Genomic DNA, 25772 nt, shown 5'->3' on the forward strand with positions numbered 1-25772 from the left:
TTAATAAACGACAGTGTCAAAGTAAAGACGAGCGTTAAATATGTATAGAGATTTAATCTATGATTACTCCGCAGCAAACGCCTTATCTGCCTTTCAAGTATATTTAGAGAGTGACTGCACCCTCCGATGGCATTATTTACAGGTACGATTGTTAATCCGACGTATGCGACGATTGGACACGTTGATAAAAGGAAGGGAAAATATATTCATATGTATAACTCTCACTCGGTCGCTTACACATGTATATGTACACCATAGGCCTAACGCTGATAACATTAAAAATCGTCTCGCTTGGATCGCCAACTCCAGCTCCCTTACATTCTAGAGCATGCTTTCTACAGAGATATCACTTAGCAGTTACGCAGCCGAACACATCCCGCCGAGGGTTCGCGGGATATCGAGAACGAGCACGCTAGAGTGATACAAAAATGATCTCAATAAGATTTCGATGTCGAACAACACACAATCGGAAATAAGTCTGTCGTTATTATTAGTCTTACAACCTCGCATCAGAAATACTTATTAGCGCCGTACATAGTGATAGATTGAAAGCGTGTGAAAGATAGTTGCGTTCGGTGACGTTGCCTTTGGACAACTTCAGCCTTGCGCTGAAGGCTGCTTGCGAAAAATATTAACAGCTTCATCAACTTTTGCATGATGAAGCATTACCATTTATTAGCAACGGCACCGGATCGCATGATTAAATAAATACGACCAATTACAATTTGTCGAGCCACTGGTATGAGGATAAGATACTTGGAACGCGATACCTTTGGAATAAAGATTTCATTATAATCGATTCTCGCACATTCTCACTCAATGTGCAGAACTAACGATTAATACTGTTCTTACAGATTAACATTGTCTTTTTCAATTTTTTGAAATTATGCATTTCAAATAAACGCTGGAAGTTTAATGACGAACGGAAAGATATTATAAATTCGTAAGTACAATTCTAGTTGACGCATTAACATTAGTTTTTTTTTTTTTCTTTTGGAATGGTCGTAAGATTGAAGTGGTAAATATTTAGTTACATTATTATAATCGAATCGCAAGAGATTGTTACGAGGGAAGACGATGTACCTGTAAGAGTGCGAAACTACGATTAACTGGTTATTTAACAAACAGCAGTCGGTTACAAAAGATATTTCCAAAAAACATAAAATGCAGTAAAATATTTCAATTGAGCTTCCGATATTCCTGACTATAAAGTAATGTTATTAAAAGTGTAATTGTAGAAAAGAAAAAAAAAACTAATCAACAAAAGTTCTCTTGCTTAAAAACTATTATTGTCACGCGTTACACTTGCAAAAACGTGTATAATGGTGTCGCATTTAAAATTGAAATTTAGTTACCATAGTGAATGAACATATATTTACAGAAAAATTGTTCCGTTGAACCAATCTGATCTGCAGCGAAATATAAAAGTATAAAAAGAGACGGTTACAGCGACCTGTGAATCTAAATGTGGTCTCGCTTGTCAGAATATTCTCTTTTGTTAAGCATGGTCGGTGTTAGATGCCAATTGAGAGAGTTGCCGTTCAATCTATATTAAAACGATCACGCGTACATATCTATTATACAAATTAATACAAATTGTAATACAGAATTGTAAAAAGAAGCTCTTCAAAATTACCTACAATATTCTACAAATATAAAGAGGTACCTTCGTCATTAAAAGCCATTGCATTTTGTTAATTAGACCTTATTAATTTTATAAATAAGTTCGTACAAATAATTTTCTGATGCCTTGCGATAAACTTTCGAAGTAGCATATGTGCGCCGATAAAAATGTGTATTGAAACAATAAAACAATAAAAAAAAAATCAGTATCAAAGTAATAACTTTTCTAAAAAAAAAAAAAAAAAAATTGCGAAAATTTAAACTACTTGATACATAAACTTAATTACGTAAAATGGGTATATTCAAATATTATAGCCTTATACAATTAAGCCAACTTATAAGCCGCATATCAATATCTTCTTTATATTCGGGGACGGATTACACATGATGTAAATGAGAAATTAACGTTTTACAAAATTCTCATTTTTTTTTACCGCATCGTAAATGTTTCTCTACGCCGAAAATTGGTAACTTTTATATTATAGCACGTTTTATTATCAGTGAAATTAATTTAAGACATTCCACCTACAATGTAAGTATACATTTTTCTTCTTGAAAAATTTATCACGGCTATAAACGTCAACAGATGCAGTTAAAGTTCGCGAAATATCATTAAGTGATTAAGCCGCCCCAAAATATATTTCGTTTCATATACGAACTTCGAATACTGTGTAGTACATTAATAAATTGCAATTCGAGCAACATATACACATTCGATTATCAAGTAAATATGATAATTCTACAGCACTTCAAACCTGTCAGGTTCCGCAATATTCAACTATTGATTGCTAAAAATTAATGAAGACGAGAGAGAATAAAATATACATTTATATACGTATATATACAATTATTGGATCGTATGCATAACTGCATAAAAATAAAGTCTCTTTTATATCAACCTGATTAGAGGAAATAACTTTCAGTCCACTATTGTTAGTTAAAGTACGAAATATATTTTATGGAATACTGATATAAAAAATTAAATAGCGTCTGGTATTTCCTCTCATATATCTATAATCTTTTTCGTTAGGTTTTATCATATTTACTTAAAATTCCACTTTTATAAAAAAAATAAAACCTTATTCTTTTACATTTAGCGCGATTATCGAATAAAGCTGCTAATCTGTCATTTTTAAAGCGGCCTACAATTCATTCTTAGTTTCATCGTTCTGTCACGATACTTTCATATTAACAGAAGTTTTTCATTTATAAATGCTTCTCTCTCGCTGTGCCTCATTCTTACATGTATAACCACGCTACGATATATCACATATCGCGTTATTAGCACCGTTTCAAAGACGCTCCGCCTTGCAGCGGAGCGTGCTTCGACAAGCGGGTGAAAATAAATGGCTCGACGAACGCGTCGAATTAGACTTGTACACTAAGAAACAGATATGGCATTTTCCGCGGCGACGGCGGTTCGCATATGAAGCGCCGGCCGCTGAGAACCACCGAAAATTGAGGAAGAGAACAGTCCCACTACCACCCACCACTTCTTCCTCCGTCTTCTCGATCACTATTACCCTTTAGGCCCGGCCTAGGGTGTTATCATATCTGCCTCTCAGTATACGAGTCGCATATTTGTCCGTAGCTCGGTGTGATATTGCTCGTGAAAAAATCAACGAGGACCGCTTATCACTATCACTGAATGAGGCATTTCGGAAATGCAATAAGGAAAAAAAAAAAATTCTTACATTGGCACTCAGATTACTAAAGAAATCAACAGCAAATCACACAGACTTATCGCGAGGCAACTATGTTCGTTGGATAATTAAAAAAATAATAATAATCACATAGTTCTTATGCTCTATCGGACTACGAATTTAAGTACATTTCTATCTCTTTTTCGTACACTTATCATCCGTATTAATAAAATTAAGATAATCAGCAATCCTTAAATTCTATCGAAATATGCTTGCATACGTAAATAAGTAACGCAAAATAACGAATAAAATGCAGATCGGCACAATAAAAGCACAGGCACCCATTTGGAAGGACACTTGCGCTACTTTTTCCTTCTTTCTTTTTGGAATTTTATGTCGCAAGAGTATTCAGACTACTGACAACGGGGTAATTTTTATCATATTAATCTGATGTATGTGCAAATGTACACTGGAAACTTGCGCCTCGTAATTTGATATGTGTCGTGAGTTTAAAATAAAAATTGTGGAGCTCAAGGTGCGCAATCGTGAATTATTATATCCACAGATCAGTTACGATTTCTTAAGAGAGGGATCAACTCCGGCAGTTGCAATGAGATCTGTTAAATTATCGGAAACCGAACGAAACGAGAATACCTTTACGGACGATGAAATGTCGCGTGGAATGTTGCATTTTTAACCGGATTCATCGACAGAGCAAATAATCAAATGAATAAATATATGTGTACGTGTGTGTATGTATATATGTAACAACAGTAATAGCAATAAACGTTATTCTAGCAGCAGTATTAGTCTCTTTCTCATTACTGATATAATGAGAAGACAACACAGTGGTAGTACGGGCATAAATATACTATTGATTTTTCTCTCTTAATACCGATAGGTATTATGCTTTGCCGCTCGATGCGTTTGCAAGAAGAGGTACGAGCTGCTCGGAAAGCTGTCCTATTGTTGCTTGCAATACCTCCTGCTTCTCCTCTAACGCGGCGACCTTGTTGAAGCAATTTAAATTAATATCGCATGTCTTCACGAGCATGCAACGTAATAAAAATTTAATAGAGCATGAGCTACTTTAATATTTACCCTTTCCAATAATTTACTGTAGAGGGCATACGGCACGTATGCCGGTTGACCAGATGCACTAGGACTGTTATCTGTGTGAGGGCTCGTTTCAGCTCTCGGGCTTTTGTCTTTCTGTTTGCTATCGTCGTCTTTATCGATATCCGTGGAGTTTCCTTGTATCACGGATCTGACGAACGATAAGGCAAATTGTGCATTACATTCGCATATACGCAAAATAAATAATAAACCTAAAAAAAAAAACATTAATTAAATTAAATAAAAAATCAAAACCTTACCGCGAGAAACTTCGTTCTTTTTCGACTTCCGCTTTGTCGACCCGGTCTGCGGTCTTTCTCCTTTCCATCTGGTTCATCTTCAGTTCCTCGACCTACGGCGGATCAATGATGACATTAATAAAAGACAAGATTAACAAACGCGATATGTACTTCTGACATTCTTTTTATTTTATTTCTGAGAATAGCGCATTACCCATGGTGCTTTTCTTCTCGCTTTCTCCACAAGTCCGTCCGTTTCTTCGTCAGGTATTTGCTCCAGCGTGGTATCGGTGCGTCCGTTAGACAGATTGTCCTCCTACATAAAAAATAAAATATATGTAATATTAAGAGCTTTATTATTTAGTTAAGCATAATATTTTTAGAACTGTTGTTTGTAATTTTTGCATTTTTCTGCAAAATTTAATAAACGATAATCTTTTATTCACGATTACAGTACCGGAATACTGCCAGACGTCGAAGACGAGTTTGTATTCAATCCAGCGGCATTGTGGCGCAAATGTTGCGATGAAGGCAAACGTCGTCGAGGCGCTTTAGCGCGAGATGCTGTTAAATGCGCAAGCGGAGTGCCTTCTCCTCGCTCAACGCCGTCCAACTCCTCGTGACACTCCGAAGCGACACTTGTCGTGTTGGCGATACCGTTATTATTTCCTACATCGCTCACGAAACGCTTCAGACTTGATATAATCGAGTGGCCTTCGATCGCCTTCTTATCACCGCTTCCACTTCCGGTGGACGTCAACGACGACGTTGATGTAGACGACAATGTAGATGAGCCCTTTTTAGCGGCGTCTATGGTCGGAAAATGATCTGAGAGTTTGAAATTACGCTACGTTACGTATGGGTAAAATAAAAACGTTGTCCTCGACACGAAATTATCGCATCTTACCAGATATATTACTTGAGTGTGCGTTTCTGCCGTCGAGACTTTCTCTAACGTGCGCCTTTTTCACTTCTTTCACTTGATGAGAGTGACTGATATTCGTCTTGGTCGACGTTGTTTCATGTCCCTGGGAGTCTTGGTCTTGAGACTCGTTCTTTACACCGATCAGCTTGACAAAATTATCGGGAAACAGACCCACCTGGCCCTTCAATTCTCCTTTCCACCATCCCTAAAAAAGTTATTATACACGATTAAATTAATGGTACTGTTATTGTTAACCTGTGAATTTTTTTAACATCAATCAGATGGATTAGAAACCTCGTCTGTCACGTCCTTGGTCAACAGAGTGATTATGTCGCCTTTAGCCAAAGAGAGCTCGTCCCAGTAAACGGGCTTGTAGGGATAAAGTACTTTGTACATCTCCTTTTTATCTTGGTCTTTGTGCCTCTCTTGCTCTTTCGGTGCAGGAGGAGAAACAAAGTTTGAGGGAAACACACCGACCCTGTCTTTAATGCGGCCTCTCGCCCAGCCCGTCTCGACCTCTCCTAAATATTCTATGGTGTCCTGCGGCACCAACGACAGCTCGTCCTCTTTGCGGGGCTCGTAACTGTAAAGGACTTTGCAGAAACGCCTGCCGGAGCCGTTCCTCAAGGTGACGTTCTCTTCAGACTTTGTGCTGCTCGCTGTTTCGCTGCTGTTATTTCCACCAGCAGTCGATGAGTCTAATACCTGTGTCGACAGACATTTTAAGGTAAGAATGTACACATGGTGACAGATTGTAAGAAGTGATCGAAAGCGTGATACCTTAACAAAGTTATCGGGGAACATGCCGCGCTTGTCTCTCAGGGTGCCTTCCCACCATCCTCCAAGCATCGTCTTGATCTCGGTGATGATGTCGCCCTTCTTCAGCGTCAACTCGTCGTCCTGTTGCGCCACATAATTATGTTCCACTATCGCTTCCATGGCGAGAAACCTTCTCGACGTTGGCGAGAACTGTCCCTGCGGAAAAACAGTCTTACAATGCGACGAGGCGGCAGAGTTCGATCGGCTCGAACTGGTGACGATTATCTCGGCGCCGACACGCCTCGGTACGATCGACCGACGCGCGGAAACGTGCCTGAGAGGCTCGCGAGAGGGATGAGAACGGGTCTCGCGCGCGCGGATGCGAGGGCTGTTACCCGCGCGTGTATACGTACTGGTTACGAGGTGACGTGCGTTCTCGGACTGGCTGGATGCGTTTTTGTTTGACGGACGGTCCCGAGCGGAATCGCGTGCACACGCATCGCAATGCGGTTCCGGCGCGATCCAACGCGTGGAACAAACACGTAAACGCGACGTGAGGCACACGGGGTGGAAACGGCCCGCCGCCGCCGACGCAGAATTTCGGCTTTAGGATCCCGGGCGGAGTTGACACCTCCTCGTATTTGTCACCGCGGCCATCTTACGCTTCGGAGCCCACTCAGCTCGGCAGCTCCGATCTCTGGGCAGAGTGGTGCGCATGCTACCTGCTCTAGAGGCCGTCGACACCGGACGCGCCGTCCACCGCCATGATTCGCTCGAACAAAGGGACAAAAGGCGCGCACGTGCGGTCGAACATTCCGGTGATTTTCACGGATTTAAAGACGTCTATGTTTTAACTATTGATACTCGATGAACCCTTAAAATCCAGCTCAGACCCGCTGCGACGAGAGATTCGGTGAAACACTGAGCGAAGACAGTTTTCTTTTAACTAATTCGCGTCGCGACTTCAACGCGTTTGAATCCGAGGGAATATGGTGGAACGGTCGGACTCTTCCGCTCGAGACTCTAGGCGCTCGTGCGAGATCTGTCCCACTCATCTGCCTGCGTAACTCATCTCCGTACCACGACGTGCTCGTTTGAATGGACGCGCGTTGCTCGCCGTGATGCGAATCCTGACGCGCACGTGCTTTATGCAGCGTCGCGAGGAACGCCGCTTCAGCGCGATTCACGAAGAATAAATTTCCGCGATTGTAGCGGACCCGTTTTTCTAATCTCGCGAAGGGAGAAAGACGCTGGACCAAAAAAAAAAAAAAAAACTATCATCCTCGTTCACGTCCTCGAAAAGAATTCTTAGACTCAGCGCGCGCTGAAAACTTTCGATTCGCCGAACGGCGTGACACGCGACATTGCGTTGGCGCGTGCTGCGTAATTTGCGAACGTGACAATCCGGGCCGGCACTCGACGAGCGCGTTCTCCGTTTCGAGAAAGAGAAAAGACGGCCGCGCAATGTGCGCGCAGGTACCTACCTCTACCTGTCAGCGTTGGACGCGCGCTTCTTACGGCGAGCTTCCTGGTGCGTGCAATTCAGCGCGGGCGCTCAGCTGGAAAACGGTGCCGCGTCGTCCTCCATTTTCAATGCGCTGATTCACTCCGATAATCGCCCGTGCCTTATCTCCGAAGACTATCGCGTATTGGCAACGCGCGGGCGCGCAAATGCCGAAGGCATCCTCCGTAAGGTGCGTCCCACGGTTGAGCAACTCGCTTAACGCACCCGGGTCACGCATTTGGTGAACCGTTGCGCTTACAATGAAGCCTTACTTTCCTCCTCACTTTTGTCAAGTGTGAGTAACCCGATTGTAATTTCTTTCGCTGGTCCCTGGTTTCGTTTGTCTTCGCCGCGCTGTTGAGTAATAAGATGATTAAAAGCTACATTAATTATTAATTTTTTTTTTTCTCTCGCTCTTTATAATTATTTTAATTTTTAACTTATTAATAAAATGTATGTGTATTATTCGAATAATAATTATAACGTATCGCGCGCCTCGATAGAAACAAGAACGTAGATACAAGGCGTAGCGTATCGTAGGTAAAAAGTGTGTATCTTTATTTATTACTGATTCAGACATCGAGTTGAACAAGTTGTTTCTACAAACTTAAAAACTTCTCTTATACACTTATACATTTAGATAATCAATCGCAAAATTTTAATTAAGTTACGTAGTAACATGATCGTTCTTGATGGTGAGGTGATAAGATGATAAATAAAACATCGTATAAGCTAATGCTACGTACGCTTAACATTTCCCGTACTTATATTTTCGGTGATCGAGCAGAGTCTTCTTGCTTCGCAAAATTTTTTAAACCATTATGTCACGTAAAACAAACGTAATTAACTTCGAGAGGTTCGCAAAAAAAATTTCTATTTTTTTTCTTCGTTTTTTTTTTTTTTTTTTTTTTTTTTTTTTTTTTGCGAAGCGTACTATTTTCACGTCTGACTAAGAAAATTTTGCCAGCCAAAACCACTCGCCCGATCAGTCATTTAATCTCTATATATCTTTCTAACAAGACTCGTAACAAAAACACAGCTGACTTCTATCGAAAAAACTTTCATCGTGTCGTTGAAGAGCGTAAAATCGTTGAAAGTCGAGAGTTATGAGTTCGCAGAGCCGTAACCAGAATGCAAAATGGAATCGAAGGTATCCGCGGTTTCGCAATCTATTCTAGAATTCAAGCGAGACTGCCGAATTGAATTTCTACAAAAGATTATCATAAAATCTGCAGGACAGACTTAGGAACGGAGGGAAGGCTGCACCGAGTACAAGGTGAAAGGATTTCGGCACGGACGCGATCTCGATATTCCGTCATGGATATTTTTCACGGAATCTCAAGGACAGGATTGTGAAATGATTGATAAAATCGTTGGACTCGCGAATACGTGAAAGAAAACGCTAGTTACGGCTTTACCCGCGCGCGTATATGCGTGACAAGTTCAATTAAATCATGTAAAAAGATTTTCTTCTGAGGGAGAGAGATTACTTCGGCCGAAGACCAGCTTCGGATAGAAAATCAAGCACTTCGATTGAAGGCGAACGATCCAGCGTTCTTTAAAAAAATTTGTACAAGCGACTCTGACGTTAGCGTGAGCGACGCTGTTCTTGCAAGTTGACTTTTAATTTTTTGTTTCACTAATTCTTTTTTTTTTCTATATTCCTTGCGAGCATTAAACACCCGCACGTCAAATAAAAATTCTACGTGTCAATGTCGATTTTGTGTCGCCGTCAGTTTGTGAAAAACTTGCGCGAAAAATGTCAACATCTTTGCCTTTTCGCGTCGTTCTTTTTCTTTTTTTTTAATAGTAAAAAATTTAATTTTTTTAATTAACGACAGCCCTAGTAAATCATTCAAAAAAGAATTGATAAGAGTAAGACCACATTCGATAACGTGGTCTCCGTAATCGTATCTAATCTTCGTTAATCCAAGGTTTCCCAAACTCTTACAGATATATACACTGGTCCTCGGACAACAATACAGACGTTCGCTCACTTCATTAAATTTTTTTAATTAAAAAAAAAAAAAACTAATATTTTCTACGACATTAATTTCGAAAAATCTTATTCAAACGAGCTGAAATATATTAGTTTCGTTGTTTTGGCATGCGATTACACTTTAAAAAAATATATTAATAAAAAAGTCTAGTCCACATTCGCATCTCAAGTTTGGAAAATCCAGATTGTTAATTAAAGGGCACGTATAGGTTGCTCAGCAGGCGAAACAATCAAATTTTATACTGTAGGTTTTACAATTACGCCGCGATTTATAAATATATAAAAGCAACAAATATATACCGTCGTTATATCGCGTTATATATATATATATATATATATATATAATATCGTTTTGCACAAATGGTACAAAGCTTATACCGTAAAACTGTTACGTTTAGAATTACGACTGAAGAAAAGAAATGGTGCCGTGGCGATCTCGATTCCGTTAACGTGCGCGATTCGTAAAGTGATCTCGTTTCGTCTCTACAATGTCGATCGATCGTGACAAATATAGTTGCCCGTCTCGTGCGAAGAGTGCATGCGCTCTTCAGACTCGGCCCGTGTCGCGATGCAGCTTGCAATCGCGCGTACAAGCGAGAAAAAATTAAATAAAATAAAATAAAGTAAAATAAATAAAAACTTACAAGCCAGACCTCCGCGAAGGCTTCTTTCGCAGGTTTCTTCGAAGTCGTAACGCCAGGAGATCGTTCAAGAGCCTAGCTACAAGATTGCCGTTCGCAGTGCAGTCCGAGGCGGAAATGCGCGGCTGCGATGCACGTGAATTAGAAATCACAGCGATGAAAACGATTGGCGAGTCGCAAGACGAGGGACTCGATTTTTAATGTACGCTTAAGAACGAGACAAGCGATATCGCAAAGGGCATAACTTCATCGTTTCTATTTCGCGTGATCCCGAGGACACAGTGCTCTCGGAGATGACAGGAAAACGAGATAATTGTAGCTTTAATCGGGCGTTGATCTATCCATCGCGTCACCTTCCCATAATCTTTCTCTGATCGATCGTAAAGCGATCTGTCACGATATCTCTTACAACGTATCTTTTATCTATCTTCCTTTTTGTCTTTTTTTTTTTTTAATTATTTCTTTTTTTCTTTCTTTTTCTTATAATCATTGATAGGCACAATAAAGGCTTTTATGTTTCTGCCAGCGTAAACAAAAACAGGTTCTGAATAATTTACGCTGTGCATTAAAATGTGTACGTATTGCAGTGTGTTACATGCCAGCTAACATAATCAATCTTCCGCGGCCTTTAACTTCTTCTTCGACCGCAAAAATGGCCCGTGAAAAATGCAAGGATAGCATTATCTCTCTTTTTCTTTTGTTTCTTTTTTTTTTTCTTTTTCATACGACTAGCAAGTGTTTCATTTTTTTTCTATGCAACACAAGATTGGTGCTTCGACATTCTGTGGCAGAAAGTAATGCGTTATCGCGAAACGTTTGAATACGAAAAAGATTTCATCACGATTATCAAAGCGCATTAATTAAGCGTGGATTTATCACGTGTGTGCACCGATATGAAAGGTTTGATATACAGATGTCAAGTGTTGATTTAAATTCGTTATTGCTGCAAAACTTTTCTGTGGGTTTTTTCGAAACGAGCTTACTTTTTTTTATGAACGCATAAACGCTGAATTCTTTTTTCAACTACACGTTTGTTAAAAAAAAAAAAAAATTATCCGAGCTTCGATATTAAAATTAATATTTCACAATTTTACGACTAATGTATTCCTTTAACGAAACATTAACGCAATCTTTGGCATCTGTGCATCAAATAATCCCGACGTAATCGCGCAAGTCCTTCCCGCGGGGAAGGACCATGGTCCTCGTTGAGAGACATCGGTAGTAATCGCAAGTCTTAAATAGTAATATCGTTTTTAGACGGTAATCACAATGCGCTTGAAAATGTTTCCCTCGCGTGGACATACTAATAATTAATACGTCGATTACTGCGAAAGTGTGTCGCCTTAACAGCATCGAGAAGATGTTTCCTTTTAGTTAGGCCACCAAGCGAATCTAAGTGAACAATCTTAAACTGCTTACGATACCCGACGAGTGCATCCGATTCGCGAAAGTTAAAACATCGACGTGGTTCTCGGAAAAGCTTTTCGTGGACAAATGCACGACTCTCCTTTCGTCGAATTTCTATCTCATAAATTTCTATAGTCTTTTCTCTCCCGGCTAATCCGTTTAAATAGCTTCGGAATTTAAAACGTCAAACGTCGCGCGGAATAAATCACCGTCGGCTTACTTGGAAGAGTTAACCGATGCTCGAGTGACCGGCCCGCAATTAATCGAATCAAATCGTCGGCCCGTCCGCCGACGATTACGTTCAGGCATTCCGATTCACTCGCGGCGAGAGATTTCCGTCGGATCTCTGTTGTTAACGCGAATTGTAACTCGCGTCACTTGCTATAAATAGACACATATGACGTGTAATCGCGTATCGTAGATAAACCTCGCGATAATCACGAACCTAGCTCGGGGCTTAATCGTAAAATGCGTGAACGTGCGTTTTCGGATTGCCTAGGGTGAGAGCCTACCTCTCGGGAGCGACAAATGTTTCCTACGGCGTTTATCATGACAGCGGCGACGATCCAAGATTCGCGGCGGATCCGCATTAAATTCGCGTTTTACGTTTACGACATCGTAATTTCGGGTTCTTGCGCGTTATTAAAGTGCAAAGTTTTCGAGATAATACTTGTGGTATCCGTTGCAGTTATTGCAAATGGTGTGGTGGTATCGTGAATAATTGCCCAGGCCACCCTCGCCGGTTATATGCGAAGACCTGTCGCGTCCGTTCAAGCCGATTTCCGTTCGACCGACCGACTCACGACTTCGCGTATGTACATGTATGGAAATGAGCGGCCCTCCCCGTTACGCACGATGAACAGACGAAATTCTTTGTGCCCGGATTTAATTCTCGGCTACCGTCGAAACTTCCAACCGGCAAGATAGACCTCCGCTGATCGTCCATCGAACTAACAGCTGCATCTCCAGGCATCACCTTGTTGAGACGGTGACTGTGCTTTAATTATACTGTCCGCACCTTCTCTCTCGGAAGCCTCGAATAGGCTAGCCTGCAACAGCAATTGTCCACTGCTCTTGAGAAAGCTCGGTCCCGTTAAATTAACAAAAAATAAAAGTAAAAAAAAAAGAATCACTTCGCACTCGAGTGGGAAATTGATTCCCACCGTTACCTAATAATTAACTAGCCAATTCGTGGTTCATCTCGTAGCAAAAGTAAGTCTACTGCGGGTCCTGACCTATCTAACGCGCGCTCGACTGCCGAATTCGCTGGTCGCCGAGTTCGACGACCGCCGCGGTAGTGTTAGTGCGTGCGTATGTTGACATCTGGCCGGCAGATTTCGCGTTCCGAGTTCGCATGATGAAGGATGCGCGGGCGGCGGGCAGCGAGAACCGGTTTGCCCGGCGATTTCGGCAGTCGAGCGAGCTTTGCGTATGGTCGGCCCACAACAGTAAACAAGTACGCGAAGAAAAAAGAATATATCTATTTAGATACATGATCCGCGCTGGACAATGACTAAACGACCGATGCTATACAGATTTTGTTTCTTATTTTTTAAGATGACAACTTTATTTCTTTTATCAAGCTAATCACGAATTAAGAAATATATTTAATCTTCGCGATCTAACCACCAGCTGCAAAATCTGATTAACTAGATAAAGCAAATTATTTTAATAAAAAAAAAAAAAATAAATAAATAAAAAAAAAATATTCTTAATCCTGTCTCTTACCCGACGGCCCCTTTGTTCCCTTATTCTTCTAGCTAGAGTAAGAAAAGCCTCTTCGATGTTAATATTCTCCTTGCACGACACCTCGAAGAAGGGCATGTCAAAGTTCTCAGCAATCTTTTGACCCCTTTCAGCGTCCACTGCGCGATTCGAGGTTGCGTCGCATTTATTCGCCGCCAAAACTTTTACCACGTCGGGTGACGCATTCTGTGATGCAAACGGAATTGCTCATGACTCACACTCTTGTATGATAATCCTACTGCATGCAGATGATTTCAGAAAAATTGCGAAAACACTTCCGCGTAAAAAAAAAAAAAAAAAAAATAAAAAAACACATTTCTTTAGAAATCTAAGTTTAATTTATTAAACTCTAAATTAAATTAATCTGCACGTAAGAATAACTTCAAACATATCTCATCGACTTTTTTCGGAACTTTTTCCATGAAAAAATTTTAGATCGTAATTTTATTCAAGTGCTCTTTTAATACTTTAAATTCTTTTCCGAAGTTTCTTAACATCTCTTTAAACAAAGCAGTTTAAAAAAGCAATATAACGCACGCCGGAATTCTCAGCGTAATATTTTAAATTTAGAATCCTTTTAATCTTACCTCTTGAATATTTCGCAGCCAGTACGACAGATGGTTGAAACTCTCCAAACTAGTAACGTCGTACATCAAAAGGATACCCATGGCACCGCGATAGTACGCCGTTGTCAAAGTTCGAAATCTTTCTTGGCCGGCTGTATCCCTTTTAAAAAGAAAGACACATTCACAGACATACACTTTATCATTTTACCTTTGTATACGTTACTTTGCATGCACATTATATTTTATAAAACGTAAAAGAACTAAAAATAAAGATTAATACTTTTTTACAAGAAAAAAAAAAAAATACTATAGCGGTTCCTTTATTTGATTTTTAAACGCTCGACGAACTAATTATTTATGAAGACTCCACGAGTGAGGGCTCATTAATACTCACCAGATTTGCAATTTAATCGGCGTTCCGTCTAAGTTAATTATTTTTTGTTTAAAGTCAATACCTGCGAATATATTTGTCATTATTATCATCGTGTGCGAAAGTTTTTTCAGGGCATTTAAATATCGAGCAAGGTTCAAATAAAATCAAGGACTCACTTCGATGACGTTTATCAGGTGAAACAATTAGACGCTATCACTAATTAAATGGCTATTGCAACAGTTTGCACGCCAGAACTTCATACGTTTCTCGCGTGCAAATAGAATGATTAAAACCTTATGCATACGGGACAGAAATTACTCTTTGTAACAAAGAACGTATGCAAAATAATTAATAAAAAAATTTTCACTCATTTTTCTAATCCTTAAAATAATATTGGTAATGATTACTGAATTAATTTAGCCCGGTTGTAAATATAAAATTAAATAACTAAGTCGCGACATTTGGGTGGAACTGGATAATCAGCTGATCGATGCTGTCTCAATATACATTTTATAAATTAAATAAGTACGCTACATTCGCCATCGACTGGCGTGCTCGGCTAAATTTAGTAAATTTAGTAAACTATTAAACCAAAACGATTCCAAGGAAATAAATCCAGACGAAAGCAATTTCCTTCGTCGATACGCGTGTGAAATTTAAATCGGAAACAAAGATGTGGTCTCGTCGATAACGTAAAGAATTCAACGTTCTTCTACGTGTGTCAACGATATGCGGAGCCGATCCGTTTGTTCGCAAAGTGGCCGGGGTAAAATTAAGACGCGTGACTTTATGCCTGTGCCAAGAAAAACGTGATGTCGAGAATCAGTCGCGGCGACTGGCGTTAAGATGCATCGTCAACGTTCACCCGAGTCGTTTCAACGACTTGTTGAAACGATTCGCCACCGCGGCTTCGTGGGCCGCGGGTGAAGCCGACCATGCATCTTCACAGCCATGTGTTCCTCTCACCTATCGTCGAGATGTAGGTATCGTAGTACCGCTCGTCGCAGTAGCGGTGGACGATGCAAGTCTTGCCGACGTTTGAATCGCCCAGGACCAGGACCTTGTACGTCGCTGCGAAATCCAACGCCATGTTTGCCGTGGGTCTCGGGCGGTTTTGAACTGTTGTTGGGTCGACAACAGAGTCGTCGGCCGGGGGTTGTTCCTCGCGGGCGCCTGGAGAGATCGGGGGTGGAAGATCGATTCGAGGCCTGCGCTTTAGCCCCCCCCGGTTGAAGGTTGAAGGTGCTCTCACAGCCGTCCGCGACTTTTCACCACTCATGCGCGGCTTTCGGACTTTGAAAGATCGTGCACGGTGTGAAGATGCAGGTAGCGCATGCGAGAAGATGTGTGCACGCTGAAGATGAGACGGAAGATCGACGCGGCCCGACGACGGTATCCACCGGGAGCAATACAACGCCATAGCTATATATGTATAATACATGCAACATACAGGAGAACGCACGAGGACTGTCTCTTCTATTTTTACGTTTCCTTCTTATCCAAGTCTCTTCCTTATGTATAATAAAATTTTTCGCATCTTGCGGAATAATTCTATCCAGCGAAGTAGAAGCTCGACGATCTGCGGACGGATCTGCGAGGAATAAAAAGAGACGTTAAAAATAAATTCAACAATTACTGGAAATTAGGCCGTTTTATTTCATTCTCATTATCGGACCGAAAAAATTTTTCTTTTTCTTTTTTTTTTTCTTTCGTTTCCTGACTGAAGCTGTCAGACTGTTTGTAACTGCATCGACAGTTGCATATTCGTTTCCTTTTGTTCGATAATAAAATATTAAACGCTGTAATTAAAATAGAAAATAAATTCGAAAACTATGAACGTTCGATCGCTCAGTACAATCAACTTACTTTTACGTATCGCAACGCGCTATTCGTCTTCGAGGCTAAAATTTCCTATCTTCTGTCTTTTCAAGTACGCTACAATTATGTCTACATTATATTTCTAGAAGAACTAAGTAAGATGACGCGTTTAACTACTCGAGTACTTTTTTTCGGAATGGCTTCGCTCGCATAGTACGTACATCCTACAATAAATATATATACATGTATATAACAATAATAAAATAAAATTAGTTTTGATACTTTGGTGGGTGTAAGCTGCACTCGTTGATCAGGCCACATTATCTACCAGGATATGTGTCCCTGTTACACAGGTATAATATTGCATGTTAACCGCCGAAGGCTCCTTTAATCGAAGTAAACGAACTTCTAATTACCAGATTAGAAGTAAGACATTAACACGTTAGCATTGTATACAACGTTAAAAAACTAGAATTCGCAAATCGATATTATTGTTACAGCGCGTATAAATTTTTTCTTTTCCCTTTTCTTTTTCTTTCTTTTTTTTGTACGTTAAATAAATACTTTTGGAATGGCCGTTTGCGTGTTTACCGTTAAAAAACCGTATCTGTTTGCAATTGCTTATTGCCATAGTTAACAATAATCGTGTAAACAACATAGTGTGTGTAGGCACTTTAAGCATTATAACTTGTATAAGAAGTTAGGACACTATTTTTGGTTAACGTTGCCTATGAGTTGTACAATCCTGCTCGTCACGATAACGTCTAGCTTACGTAGGCTATCTATACATGATATGTTCTTAATTAACGTAATACTTAAATTTACTTACGGTAATACTTTAGACGCTATCGTTCGCAGTCTACAACGTACTCTAAATTACAGATAATTTCAATATTAACAAAATCTCTAGCTAATGTAACTCTTACGTTGGCAAATGTTATATAAGAACATCTGAAAAGTTTAAATCTCATCGTTTTATAAATATTAACCCTGCATAAATAATAAAATAGAGCTCATAGCTCACGTATAAATAAATTACGTAATAAACATGGCAAATCTAATATGCGAGAAGAGGCACATAACTCAAGTTCAGTCGAATTATTTTTAGAACACATTCGCTAATAATAATACTGTCATGGAGCGTATCTTTAAGACATGTAGAACGTAAAAAATTCATCCCGGCACCCCCACGATGACAATCGATTTGTCACGGGGATAAAGAGACATTTAACGTTCACGTTAGACCGAGTTTCTCACATTGTAACATTACAATAAAAATGACCAAATGCATAATCCCATCACCACGATACTCGACACATATACTAACGAATTAGGAAGATGGATATTATAAATACTTTCTCGTTTAATCAGCCATACTGGAACGACGACGTGTAAAATATCTGGTATCATGAAGCCCAAGTCACGTATGACCTATACGCAAGTCAAAAATAAAATTAGAACATTATGACTTGTCTTCTTCATTATAACTCGTGGATTCTTACCTGATGTGCGTGGCCTTCTCCTCTAACAACGTTCACAAAAAATTGATCCCATCCGCCAGCCACAATATGTAGAAGAGCTATCGCAGCAATGCCAAATGCCTTACGATGAGTTATGGGATTTTTTTTGTCAGCAAGATAGACGACCCAGCAGGTAGATATCAACTCAGTGATAGTAAAGAACAGCTGATGATACCATTGGGAGTAAAAATCGTCGTTCCAGTAATTGATATAGACCCACCACGAGTAATAATTTGAAAACAGAGCCGACGAGAAGAGGAGCATCATAGACTGCCTAAGTCTCTGCTTGATCGCCAGCCTTGCCAGATGTTTCATCGTCTCGTAAAATGTGATCACTCCGATGACAACAAGCATCCATATTTTCAACATGTTCGACGTTGCATTAAAGTACATGTGTTTGTACGGTGCGATACCAGATTCGTATGAGCCTGTAAAATAAATGCTGCTGTTAATAATACGTCTAGAATTTTTATCAGATACATTACCTTTAAAGACAGTGTCCCAGCACGAGCAGGAGCAGTATCGTTTATCTACAACTCTCGAATAATCCTGCCAGAAATAGTACAGAGTTGCAATCTGAAGTGGCGGAATCGTCAAAGGTCCCAGGATACCAACGAATCTCGAACCGCTGGTTGCAATGTTTTTGCACAGAATATTCTTCAGCATTTTTAATAGAGCCATTTGCCTCGATTGATGTGTTACGAATGAGCAGAAGGTAAATCCTAATCTTGTTTGATTTTTCATGAATTAAAATATTATTTTTTATCACATATACTGGTATCATATTATTAATAAAAATAATATCCAGCGTTGAGTATCAACACTTGTGAGAATTAAACATGTGAAAATAACACGAAAGCACTTCAATTTAAATGCTCGATTAAATTTTTTTTATTTTAATAAATAAATCTAATTCTCACTTCGATATTACCATCTTCAATGTACGTGAATGATAACGATCTTACAAAATTATCTGTGCTTTTACAAAATCAAAATTGCTCCATTAACGTTCCTAAAATTTTTTTTTTAATTAATAAGTAATAAAACATGTGAATAAATTCTATAACACAGTACATTATAACTCTCTGTAATAAGTTCTTAAGTATAAAACGACAGGTAAAAAAACGAAATTCAATTAAAAAACTGTTTCACACATGTTTATTGCAACAACACGTGTTTATTTCACACAAGGCGCATTGTACTCCGTACGCCACAGGATGCAAACTGGAATGGTTTTTCGACTTATTAAGATTTTGTCGGCCGTTACGTCATGGCGAGAGTGTTTATTTAAGAGGCAAAGGGCTGCACGCGAGCAACCGTAATCGGTGCTCTTTGAGGGACGTCCTCGGCTTTACATGTCGACGGAGTCGATGATTTTACATGTAAGCCATTTAACCAAGAATGAACAACCAGAAATAAAGCAAAAACTCACCTTACATCCGTTAGGAAACGCCATCTCTATCCAAGCTGCTCTGGAGAAACTTTCAATGCAGAAGGAAGACAGCTCGACTGCGGATATAAATTAAATTCAAGTGTAAAACGTGAAAAAAAGTTATTAAAATTTTTTCGACTTATTTCTGTCTAACTAAATTAATTTATTAACCAATTTATTTATTATTTTCGATATTATTATGTAAGCTTGTTGTCTGAAGTATCGACGATCATTAATTCAGCGCTCTGCATCTTCGCAGCATTTGACGATTTCTGTTAGATTATTTTGATGTATTATAATATATTCATATTCTAATAATAACTTCAATTTCAGAAACTTATTTTATTTATATCAAATACCTGCAAAGTATAAAATATTTATTATTAAGAATATGTACAATAAAAATCACTGGTGTTATCTGAATACTGTTACAATTAAATCAATCATACTACATACTTCTTTCATTATTTTTAACCTAAACTTTACAGTAATTACAACAGAAATTTTTTTTTAATATCTATAACGTTTTATTAAATAATTTAGAAAAAAAAAAAAATTTTCTCGGGTTCCTACGATCCTTCGGCCGGTTAATCGTAAATTCGTAATTAGGTAAAGCATAATTTACGTCTATCTCAAAATTGCATGATTTTCTGCGAGTAATTAATTTGCATTGTAACTGGAGCAGGCAACAAGAAATGGAGTATTTCTCTACCACCGTAAGCCGTAGATTAACAAAGGGAATCGCGGGTCAACGAAATCTAATGAAGAGTTATCACGAGTCCGGAAGTTACGAGATATCTCGTTGGCCGGAAAATACCGTGAACGCGTCTTGTAAAAGTTTGCGAATGGATACTGCTTTCGGAACAGTTCCTCGATTTAAACCAAGTTACAAATCCACCACACCTGGTCCAGGTTGACGAGCTTATCTTTTAAAAGTTCTGTTTAGAGATAAAAGATTTTTCTTTAAAGTAAAATTGTCTTGTCAGGTTATATTAAAATTTATGCAAAATTTATGCAAAATTCTTCGAATTGTCTTTTAATTAACAATTGCTTTACGGTATTTTTCGATCCTTTTTTTTTTTTTTTTTTTACGAGTACCTAGCTGACGTCTTTTATCTTCTTAAGGATACACGCTGAGAACGCACAATCCCTTTTTCTATTTGGATCAGAAAAGGCTGAAAGGTTTCTCTCACATACCTTCATTTGAGTTCGACAATTTAGTACCCAGATTCCGAGAAACTGTAAAATCTTGGTCTCTGCCGTGCACTAGGTAAAAAAAAAAGTATATAAGTATATGCTGTAATGTATTTTTGTGACTTTTTTTTTTAATTTAAAATTTTTAATACCGTAAGAGAATCGATTTTTATAATAGATACACAGTGAAATATCCAAGTTCGCTGCAAGTCTTCCTCGAGAAAATCACGAGCAAGAGAGGACCTTACGATCTTTTTACAGGTGTTAAAACAGTGTTTATTAAATAATTTATTATTTTATAAATATAAAAAGAATATTATAGTATAACTTTGAATTTAAGGACCGCGAGATGAGACTACGATCAAGGGATACTGGGCACGCATAAAGTTAAAAAATCAAAATAATTGGCCACAAAAATTGCCAAGTGAAGTAGACAAACTTTCAAACAGATGCAATTATTTTAAAGGAAGATGGTCCAAAAATCCTAGGTATTAAAAAAATCCTAATACCGTATAATAATTAAATAACTGAATTGATAATTGATTTGTAATATATACTACGAAAAGTATTTTTAATTATTAAAGATTTCCGAAGAAACCGGTAACAAGAATAATGTTACAAGACATTAGTACATGTTACAAGGATCCTGAAGACCCAGGGCCTGGTCATTATAATCCCCGAATGCTTTCAAAGCCGAGTTCACTTAAAAAATATCCCTTTAACAGCAGTATAAAATGTGTACGACCCCATCCGCCAAGAGAGATCCGTCCTGGACCAGAAAGATACAAAATTAAAGAGAAACATTATGTAAAAGGATTGGGATGGACCTCCGTTTTTAAAAGCAAAGTACCTAGAATTGTTACCTCATTATCACATAATAATTATTAATTTCCATAATTATTATACTACCACTACATTAATAAAAAAATTATTAGATGTACTTGCGTAAATTACAATGTTTAATTTGGCACGTACGTGGAATTAATTTTCTGGCAATTATTGATCGTAGGTGTAAGTTTCATTACGTCGAAAGTTGCCGCGGCATAAAATCAACATGGATCGCGTGATAGTTCCTATCCGATGAGATCGACGATTGCTCTGCTACTAATTTGAAAGTCCAATGATCGTTGTGATTTATCGCGTGGATTAATTTGAACAGCATGTCGCTCCGTCGCTTTTTTTTCTTTCTTTTTTTTTTTTTTCTTTCTTTTTCCATCGAGTGTGTTCTTCGGATCTTTCCAATTCTCGCAAGATTTCGTGCCAGGTGAGAAATGATAACGGGAGCATTGCAAGATAATGACGCGTACTCGGTGATTATCTTGGCTGCACCGAATGCATAATTTGTATGCACGCCATGAACTTTGAACTCCACGAACACATCCCGACCGTTTTAAATGAACGCGATTATGCTCGATCATTTTTTTTGGAGAACACCCCTTTCATTTTGGTCCTCACTGCCACACACGTCATTCGTTTGTGGAACACTTCGACCTTTTCCAGCTGTTCGAGCTTAATCGTCGGAATAAAACAAGACAGAATTTATTAGATCATATGATCGTAGCGAGAAATCGCTGCTGTGTCCAAGATGGTGGCTGTCGCCCTTACGCAATCTAAATCGTTACGACACGAGGATCAATGAAGCGCGAATAAAAAAATATATATATAAAAAAAAAAGAAAGAGAGAAGGCATAACAGGTAAAAATGTACCGTTAGGAAACGGCGGGCAAAGAAAAAATTTTTCCCGTAAATTTTTCCCTGCAAACAGTCACATCTGAATATGCAAGGTACTTGCCGGAGAACCGGAAGCGCGTTATACCGCGCGCACGGGCTCGGGAAGAGAAAAAAAAATATAAAAAATGAGAAAAATTTCTCGCGGCGTGCCATATGGCGGATAATTTTGTAGATTGATGGAGGATTTCACGGAGCAACTGACACCTAGTGCATGGGTTCCCATAGGCGGATGCCGCTACGTAACGCGGCTGCCGTGTGGGACGCTCGCATTAGCTGCAAGGCCGAATTAATTGGGACGCAATTGGGCGTTAATAACTTTCTAATTTATAGCCAACGCCGTCGCCGACGCGTCTCTCGCAAGATCGATCTGTGCCATCCGGTTCGTTCACCCGCGAAGTTACCGAGCGGCACCGCGGCTCAACGTTTAAAGGAAAACTTTAAACGATAATCCATCTGTTTATCAATTATTTTAATTTTACCTTACCTCCCTCGTTACGTTCAATTGTTCCATACGACGGGCTTCGAGCAATAAATCAAAATTAATAGAAGATAGGGAGGATAATTCGGTGAAACATGAAATGTCACACTTCTATTCTTCGATTCCACGCTTCCAGCATTTTCGGAAACATCTCAATTCCAGCGCACGAATGGGTCCATAAGTAAATCCTCCTCGTGGGGATGCTGCGAAGGATTGTGTGTCATTTCGCTTCAATGGCCGGGCGACGTGTCCTCTCCTCTCTTTCTTGCTCCCTTGAGTCGCGTGGCAGGAGCTTGACCCATTTTTTTCCTCGTCGTTTTCACTCGGACTGGCACCGGATTACTCATAAATCACCGTAACAAAGAATGAATGCGTTTGAACAGTGGCACTTTCCTTTCTGCCGCTGTTAGCTACCATTCCGGAAAAACGTAAATCTCAGCCCGTTTCTCTACCTCGCTCTTGTGTCTTCATTTTCCATTCTCGTCCCGCGCCTTTACCTTGTCTGTCTCTTTAAGTGCCCAGTGCTCGAAAAGACACGCGCCTTTTTAATATTTATTCAGCCCATCCACCATATAATAGACCGAAAGATAGAGCTGGCACTGAAATATACGCCCACCATGTAAACGTGTGTCTTTTCTTCGACACTTTTTTTTTTTTTACAATACCCCATTAAAAGTCTATCCTAGAATAACGTTATCGTATATTACCGTGCTTTATTAGAATAACGCATTGCTACTGGTATTCATAGGAATTCCAAACGCAAAATTTCTTACCAGTCTTTGAGTTGGTCTAACGCCATCCTAGTGGGAGGCTAAAAGTCATCCACAAATTCCTGAAAAAAAAAAAAGAAAAAAAAATCTATTAAACAAAGAAGATTTATTACTGATATTACAATATATTTATCAAAATAAATTTAAATAAAATTTTTAAGGTTGCTAAAAATGTGCGGAATGTTTCCAAATTAAAAAAATACATAGTATACGTCATAGAAATAAACGCAAATTCGATCGAACGGAAGCGGCAGTCACGCACCGCGTACAGTCGATTATTGATGCACACGTGCCTTTTGTGAAAAAATTCCGGCTCGTCGGATCTTTCCCCGGTCGCGTCCAGGAAAACGGCCAACGGGGGAGAAGGTGTGATACGTTACAGCTGGTTAAACAGCTGCGGGGTGGAAGGATAGCCGTGAACGCCGCGACAAATTTTCGGCAGCAGCCACCAGAAGGCCGCATATGAAACCGGAGGAGGCCGCGCTCTTTTTTTTCATTCTTTTTTTTTTTCTTTTCCTTCCCCTTTTAAGCATAGTTTTGAATTTATTTCTGGGTCTTTTCATCGCTCGATAAGATCGACAACAGCTTACGAAAAAAATAAAAAAATTCTTGCAGTAATAACGTGATCTTAATTACATTTTATAAATTTTCCAGCTACAACTGGAAATTAGATAATTAATTATCGCAGTATTTTAAACTGCTATTTTAGCGACCGCAATCCGTGTAGATAATTTCGCGGATAAATCGCCACGTACTGCGGTGACAAAGGTGGAATTTATTCTAGTAACGGTAACGACGAAAGGCGATATCTATCCGCTTGACTATCTTGAGAGAACCGTCGGGCGAGGAAAGAATAAAAAAAAAAAAAAAATCTGTCGAGTCACAGGCTTTCGAAAACGATAGGGCGAAGTTTAAAGGATGCCGCAACACCGGTAGCCGCGTTATTGCGCTTACCTATACACGCACGTGTGCATTGTGAATCCCCGAAGGATCGCGTGACAGATCTATCTTACGGCATCTACACAGCTAACTTGTTGCCATTGTCCCACCTGCAATTTGCGACGCTAAAGAGTTGGTTGTAACGTGCAATGTCGCGAAGCCACTAGGTTTCTATAAATCACGGTGCTTCGAGGAAAAAAAGGATGCTTCCTCGTATACAGTCATTAGTAATTTTTATTACTACACATTACGAAGCGCACTTCGATTCTTCTGCGTTAAAGAAAATTGTTTTACGCTTAGTAAATTTTAACAATAAATTACGAATGCACATATGTATCTAATATACATGGCACTTTAAACGCTTCTCGTTTTTCGTCCTCCTTTTTATTTTTTTTTTATTTTTAAATACAACCGAACTAACTTGAAAAAATGTAGGAATTTTTTAAAGAATTATTTATTTTTAAATTTCTAAAAGGTTTCGTATAACTCGCAACACATCCGATACATCGTTCGGTCGAGATTTTACCCTTAGAAACCTCGCCGTCGCTAGATCAGCAATTGATTTGCCAAACTTGATTTACCGATTGCATAAACGCGGCATTTAAACGGCGTCGGCGTACAAACATCCGCGTGACGCACGGAAAATTTCGAGATTTACGACTTTTACAGGCGAAATCGCCGTCGCAAAACTCGCGGTCGTTTCTCGCGAGCTTCTCTCTGTTCGCCGGTGCGATTTCCTCTCCTTCTTTTACCCGCCGTCTCTTTATTTAACGCGCGGTGCTTTGTGAACGCGAAAGAAAAAAAAAAAAAAAGTAAAACGAAGGAACAAGGAAGTCGTATTTTCTACCAGGTGGAGGGTCCCTTTGTGAATACCGCAATCGCGCGCCGTATTTCACTTCGAATTTAGTAAACATCGTTCCACCTTTGATCGCGTTTACGCAGAAGAGTGACCAGTCGTTAAATAACGAGCGGCGGAATAATTCTTAAAGTGAGAATTTTTATTTTCCCCGTTGGAAAATTTAGAAAATTAAAAGTACGGGAGCCTTACCGCCGCCAGGAAATTTCCTTCTGGCGTTATAAATGAACGGCCCGTTTCTTGCGCGGCCATAACGGGCTTAATCTTTCATCGGACGAAGGAAAAGTCCGGACTGTCGCGCCGAGAGGGATGATTTGCGATGAATCGACCGTAATTTCGCAGATAAGACAAAATTATCCGCTTCCGACGTGCAATCCCGGATCGCACCTGGATCCAAGCCCGGGATAAATTCCCGCAATCCCCGTCGATTCTCGCGATCTCGCTGCCGCAAAATGGCGTTGCCGCGGAGCAGTAAAACTCTCGCTATTGACGA

General features: G+C 39.4%; 4 protein-coding genes across 12 annotated transcripts in view; 1 reads left to right on the top strand and 3 right to left on the bottom strand.

Annotated features, from left to right (window-relative positions):
* Nucleotides 1-34: 34 nt before the first annotated feature.
* Nucleotides 35-7952, bottom strand: LOC139103535 (SH3 domain-containing kinase-binding protein 1-like). 3 transcript variants are annotated; one of them, XM_070658316.1, is made up of 9 exons: nt 7790-7952; nt 6327-6521; nt 5841-6251; nt 5529-5751; nt 5079-5449; nt 4836-4937; nt 4643-4734; nt 4368-4533; nt 35-4275 (listed from the first exon to the last, which is right to left on the bottom strand). In XM_070658316.1, the coding sequence occupies exons 2-9, from the start codon at nt 6483-6485 to the stop codon at nt 4171-4173; spliced, it is 1629 nt and encodes a 542-aa protein (XP_070514417.1). In that variant the 5' UTR covers nt 6486-6521; nt 7790-7952; the 3' UTR covers nt 35-4170. The 3 variants fall into 3 exon arrangements, with proteins under 3 accessions (XP_070514417.1, XP_070514418.1, XP_070514416.1); XM_070658317.1 differs by lacking the exon at nt 7790-7952 and adding an exon at nt 6719-6971 and having other exon boundaries at nt 5079-5431; XM_070658315.1 differs by lacking the exon at nt 7790-7952 and adding an exon at nt 6719-6971.
* A 389-nt stretch (nt 7953-8341) lies between these two features.
* LOC139103541 (ras-related protein Rab-8A-like) lies at nt 8342-15763 on the bottom strand. Its single transcript, XM_070658333.1, has 5 exons — nt 15508-15763; nt 14563-14623; nt 14190-14328; nt 13585-13788; nt 8342-12905 (listed from the first exon to the last, which is right to left on the bottom strand). Exons 1-5 carry the CDS (start codon nt 15629-15631, stop codon nt 12807-12809), a joined length of 627 nt encoding a protein of 208 aa, XP_070514434.1. The 5' UTR covers nt 15632-15763; the 3' UTR covers nt 8342-12806.
* A 410-nt stretch (nt 15764-16173) lies between these two features.
* Nucleotides 16174-25772, bottom strand: part of LOC139103540 (uncharacterized) — a 52653-nt gene continuing 43054 nt past the window's right edge. Inside the window, exons 1-6 of one of the 7 annotated variants that reach the window (XM_070658327.1) lie at nt 23488-23508; nt 20509-20577; nt 19312-19388; nt 18365-18606; nt 17862-18307; nt 16174-17790 (exon numbers count right to left, since the gene is read on the bottom strand). In XM_070658327.1, coding sequence (XP_070514428.1) covers nt 17626-17790; nt 17862-18307; nt 18365-18560 — 807 coding nt within the window. In that variant the 5' untranslated portion in view covers nt 18561-18606; nt 19312-19388; nt 20509-20577; nt 23488-23508 and the 3' untranslated portion in view covers nt 16174-17625. The other 6 variants (XM_070658329.1, XM_070658330.1, XM_070658328.1 and 3 more) reach the window with 6 other exon arrangements.
* Nucleotides 20007-21393, top strand: LOC139103277 (ciliary microtubule-associated protein 2). Its single transcript, XM_070657777.1, has 5 exons — nt 20007-20223; nt 20437-20581; nt 20684-20766; nt 20846-20993; nt 21090-21393. The coding sequence occupies exons 1-5, from the start codon at nt 20007-20009 to the stop codon at nt 21391-21393; spliced, it is 897 nt and encodes a 298-aa protein (XP_070513878.1).

The sequence above is a fragment of the Cardiocondyla obscurior genome, linkage group LG06, assembly GCF_019399895.1.
Source record: "Cardiocondyla obscurior isolate alpha-2009 linkage group LG06, Cobs3.1, whole genome shotgun sequence".
In the NCBI taxonomy this organism is placed as follows: Eukaryota; Metazoa; Arthropoda; class Insecta; order Hymenoptera; family Formicidae; genus Cardiocondyla; species Cardiocondyla obscurior.

Excerpts from the sequence above, each read along its gene's own strand:
- LOC139103535 (XM_070658316.1), bottom strand. The coding sequence starts at position 6,485 with ATGGAAGCGATAGTGGAACATAATTATGTGGCGCAACAGGACGACGAG. Across the intron at positions 6,252-6,326 it reads TCCCCGATAACTTTGTTAAG|GTATTAGACTCATCGACTGC; the intron begins GTATCACGCTTT and ends CTGTCGACACAG. Across the intron at positions 5,752-5,840 it reads CCAAGGACGTGACAGACGAG|GGATGGTGGAAAGGAGAATT; the intron begins GTTTCTAATCCA and ends TAACTTTTTTAG.
- LOC139103541 (XM_070658333.1), bottom strand. The coding sequence starts at position 15,631 with ATGGCGTTGGATTTCGCAGCGACGTACAAGGTCCTGGTCCTGGGCGAT. Across the intron at positions 13,789-14,189 it reads GGCTGCGAAATATTCAAGAG|AATGCGTCACCCGACGTGGT; the intron begins GTAAGATTAAAA and ends TTTGCATCACAG. Across the intron at positions 12,906-13,584 it reads GGGAACAAAGGGGCCGTCGG|GCTAGCCTATTCGAGGCTTC; the intron begins GTAAGAGACAGG and ends TTGCTGTTGCAG.
- LOC139103277 (XM_070657777.1), top strand. The coding sequence starts at position 20,007 with ATGGAGTATTTCTCTACCACCGTAAGCCGTAGATTAACAAAGGGAATC. Across the intron at positions 20,582-20,683 it reads TGGTCTCTGCCGTGCACTAG|ATACACAGTGAAATATCCAA; the intron begins GTAAAAAAAAAA and ends TTTTTATAATAG. Across the intron at positions 20,994-21,089 it reads AGATGGTCCAAAAATCCTAG|ATTTCCGAAGAAACCGGTAA; the intron begins GTATTAAAAAAA and ends TAATTATTAAAG.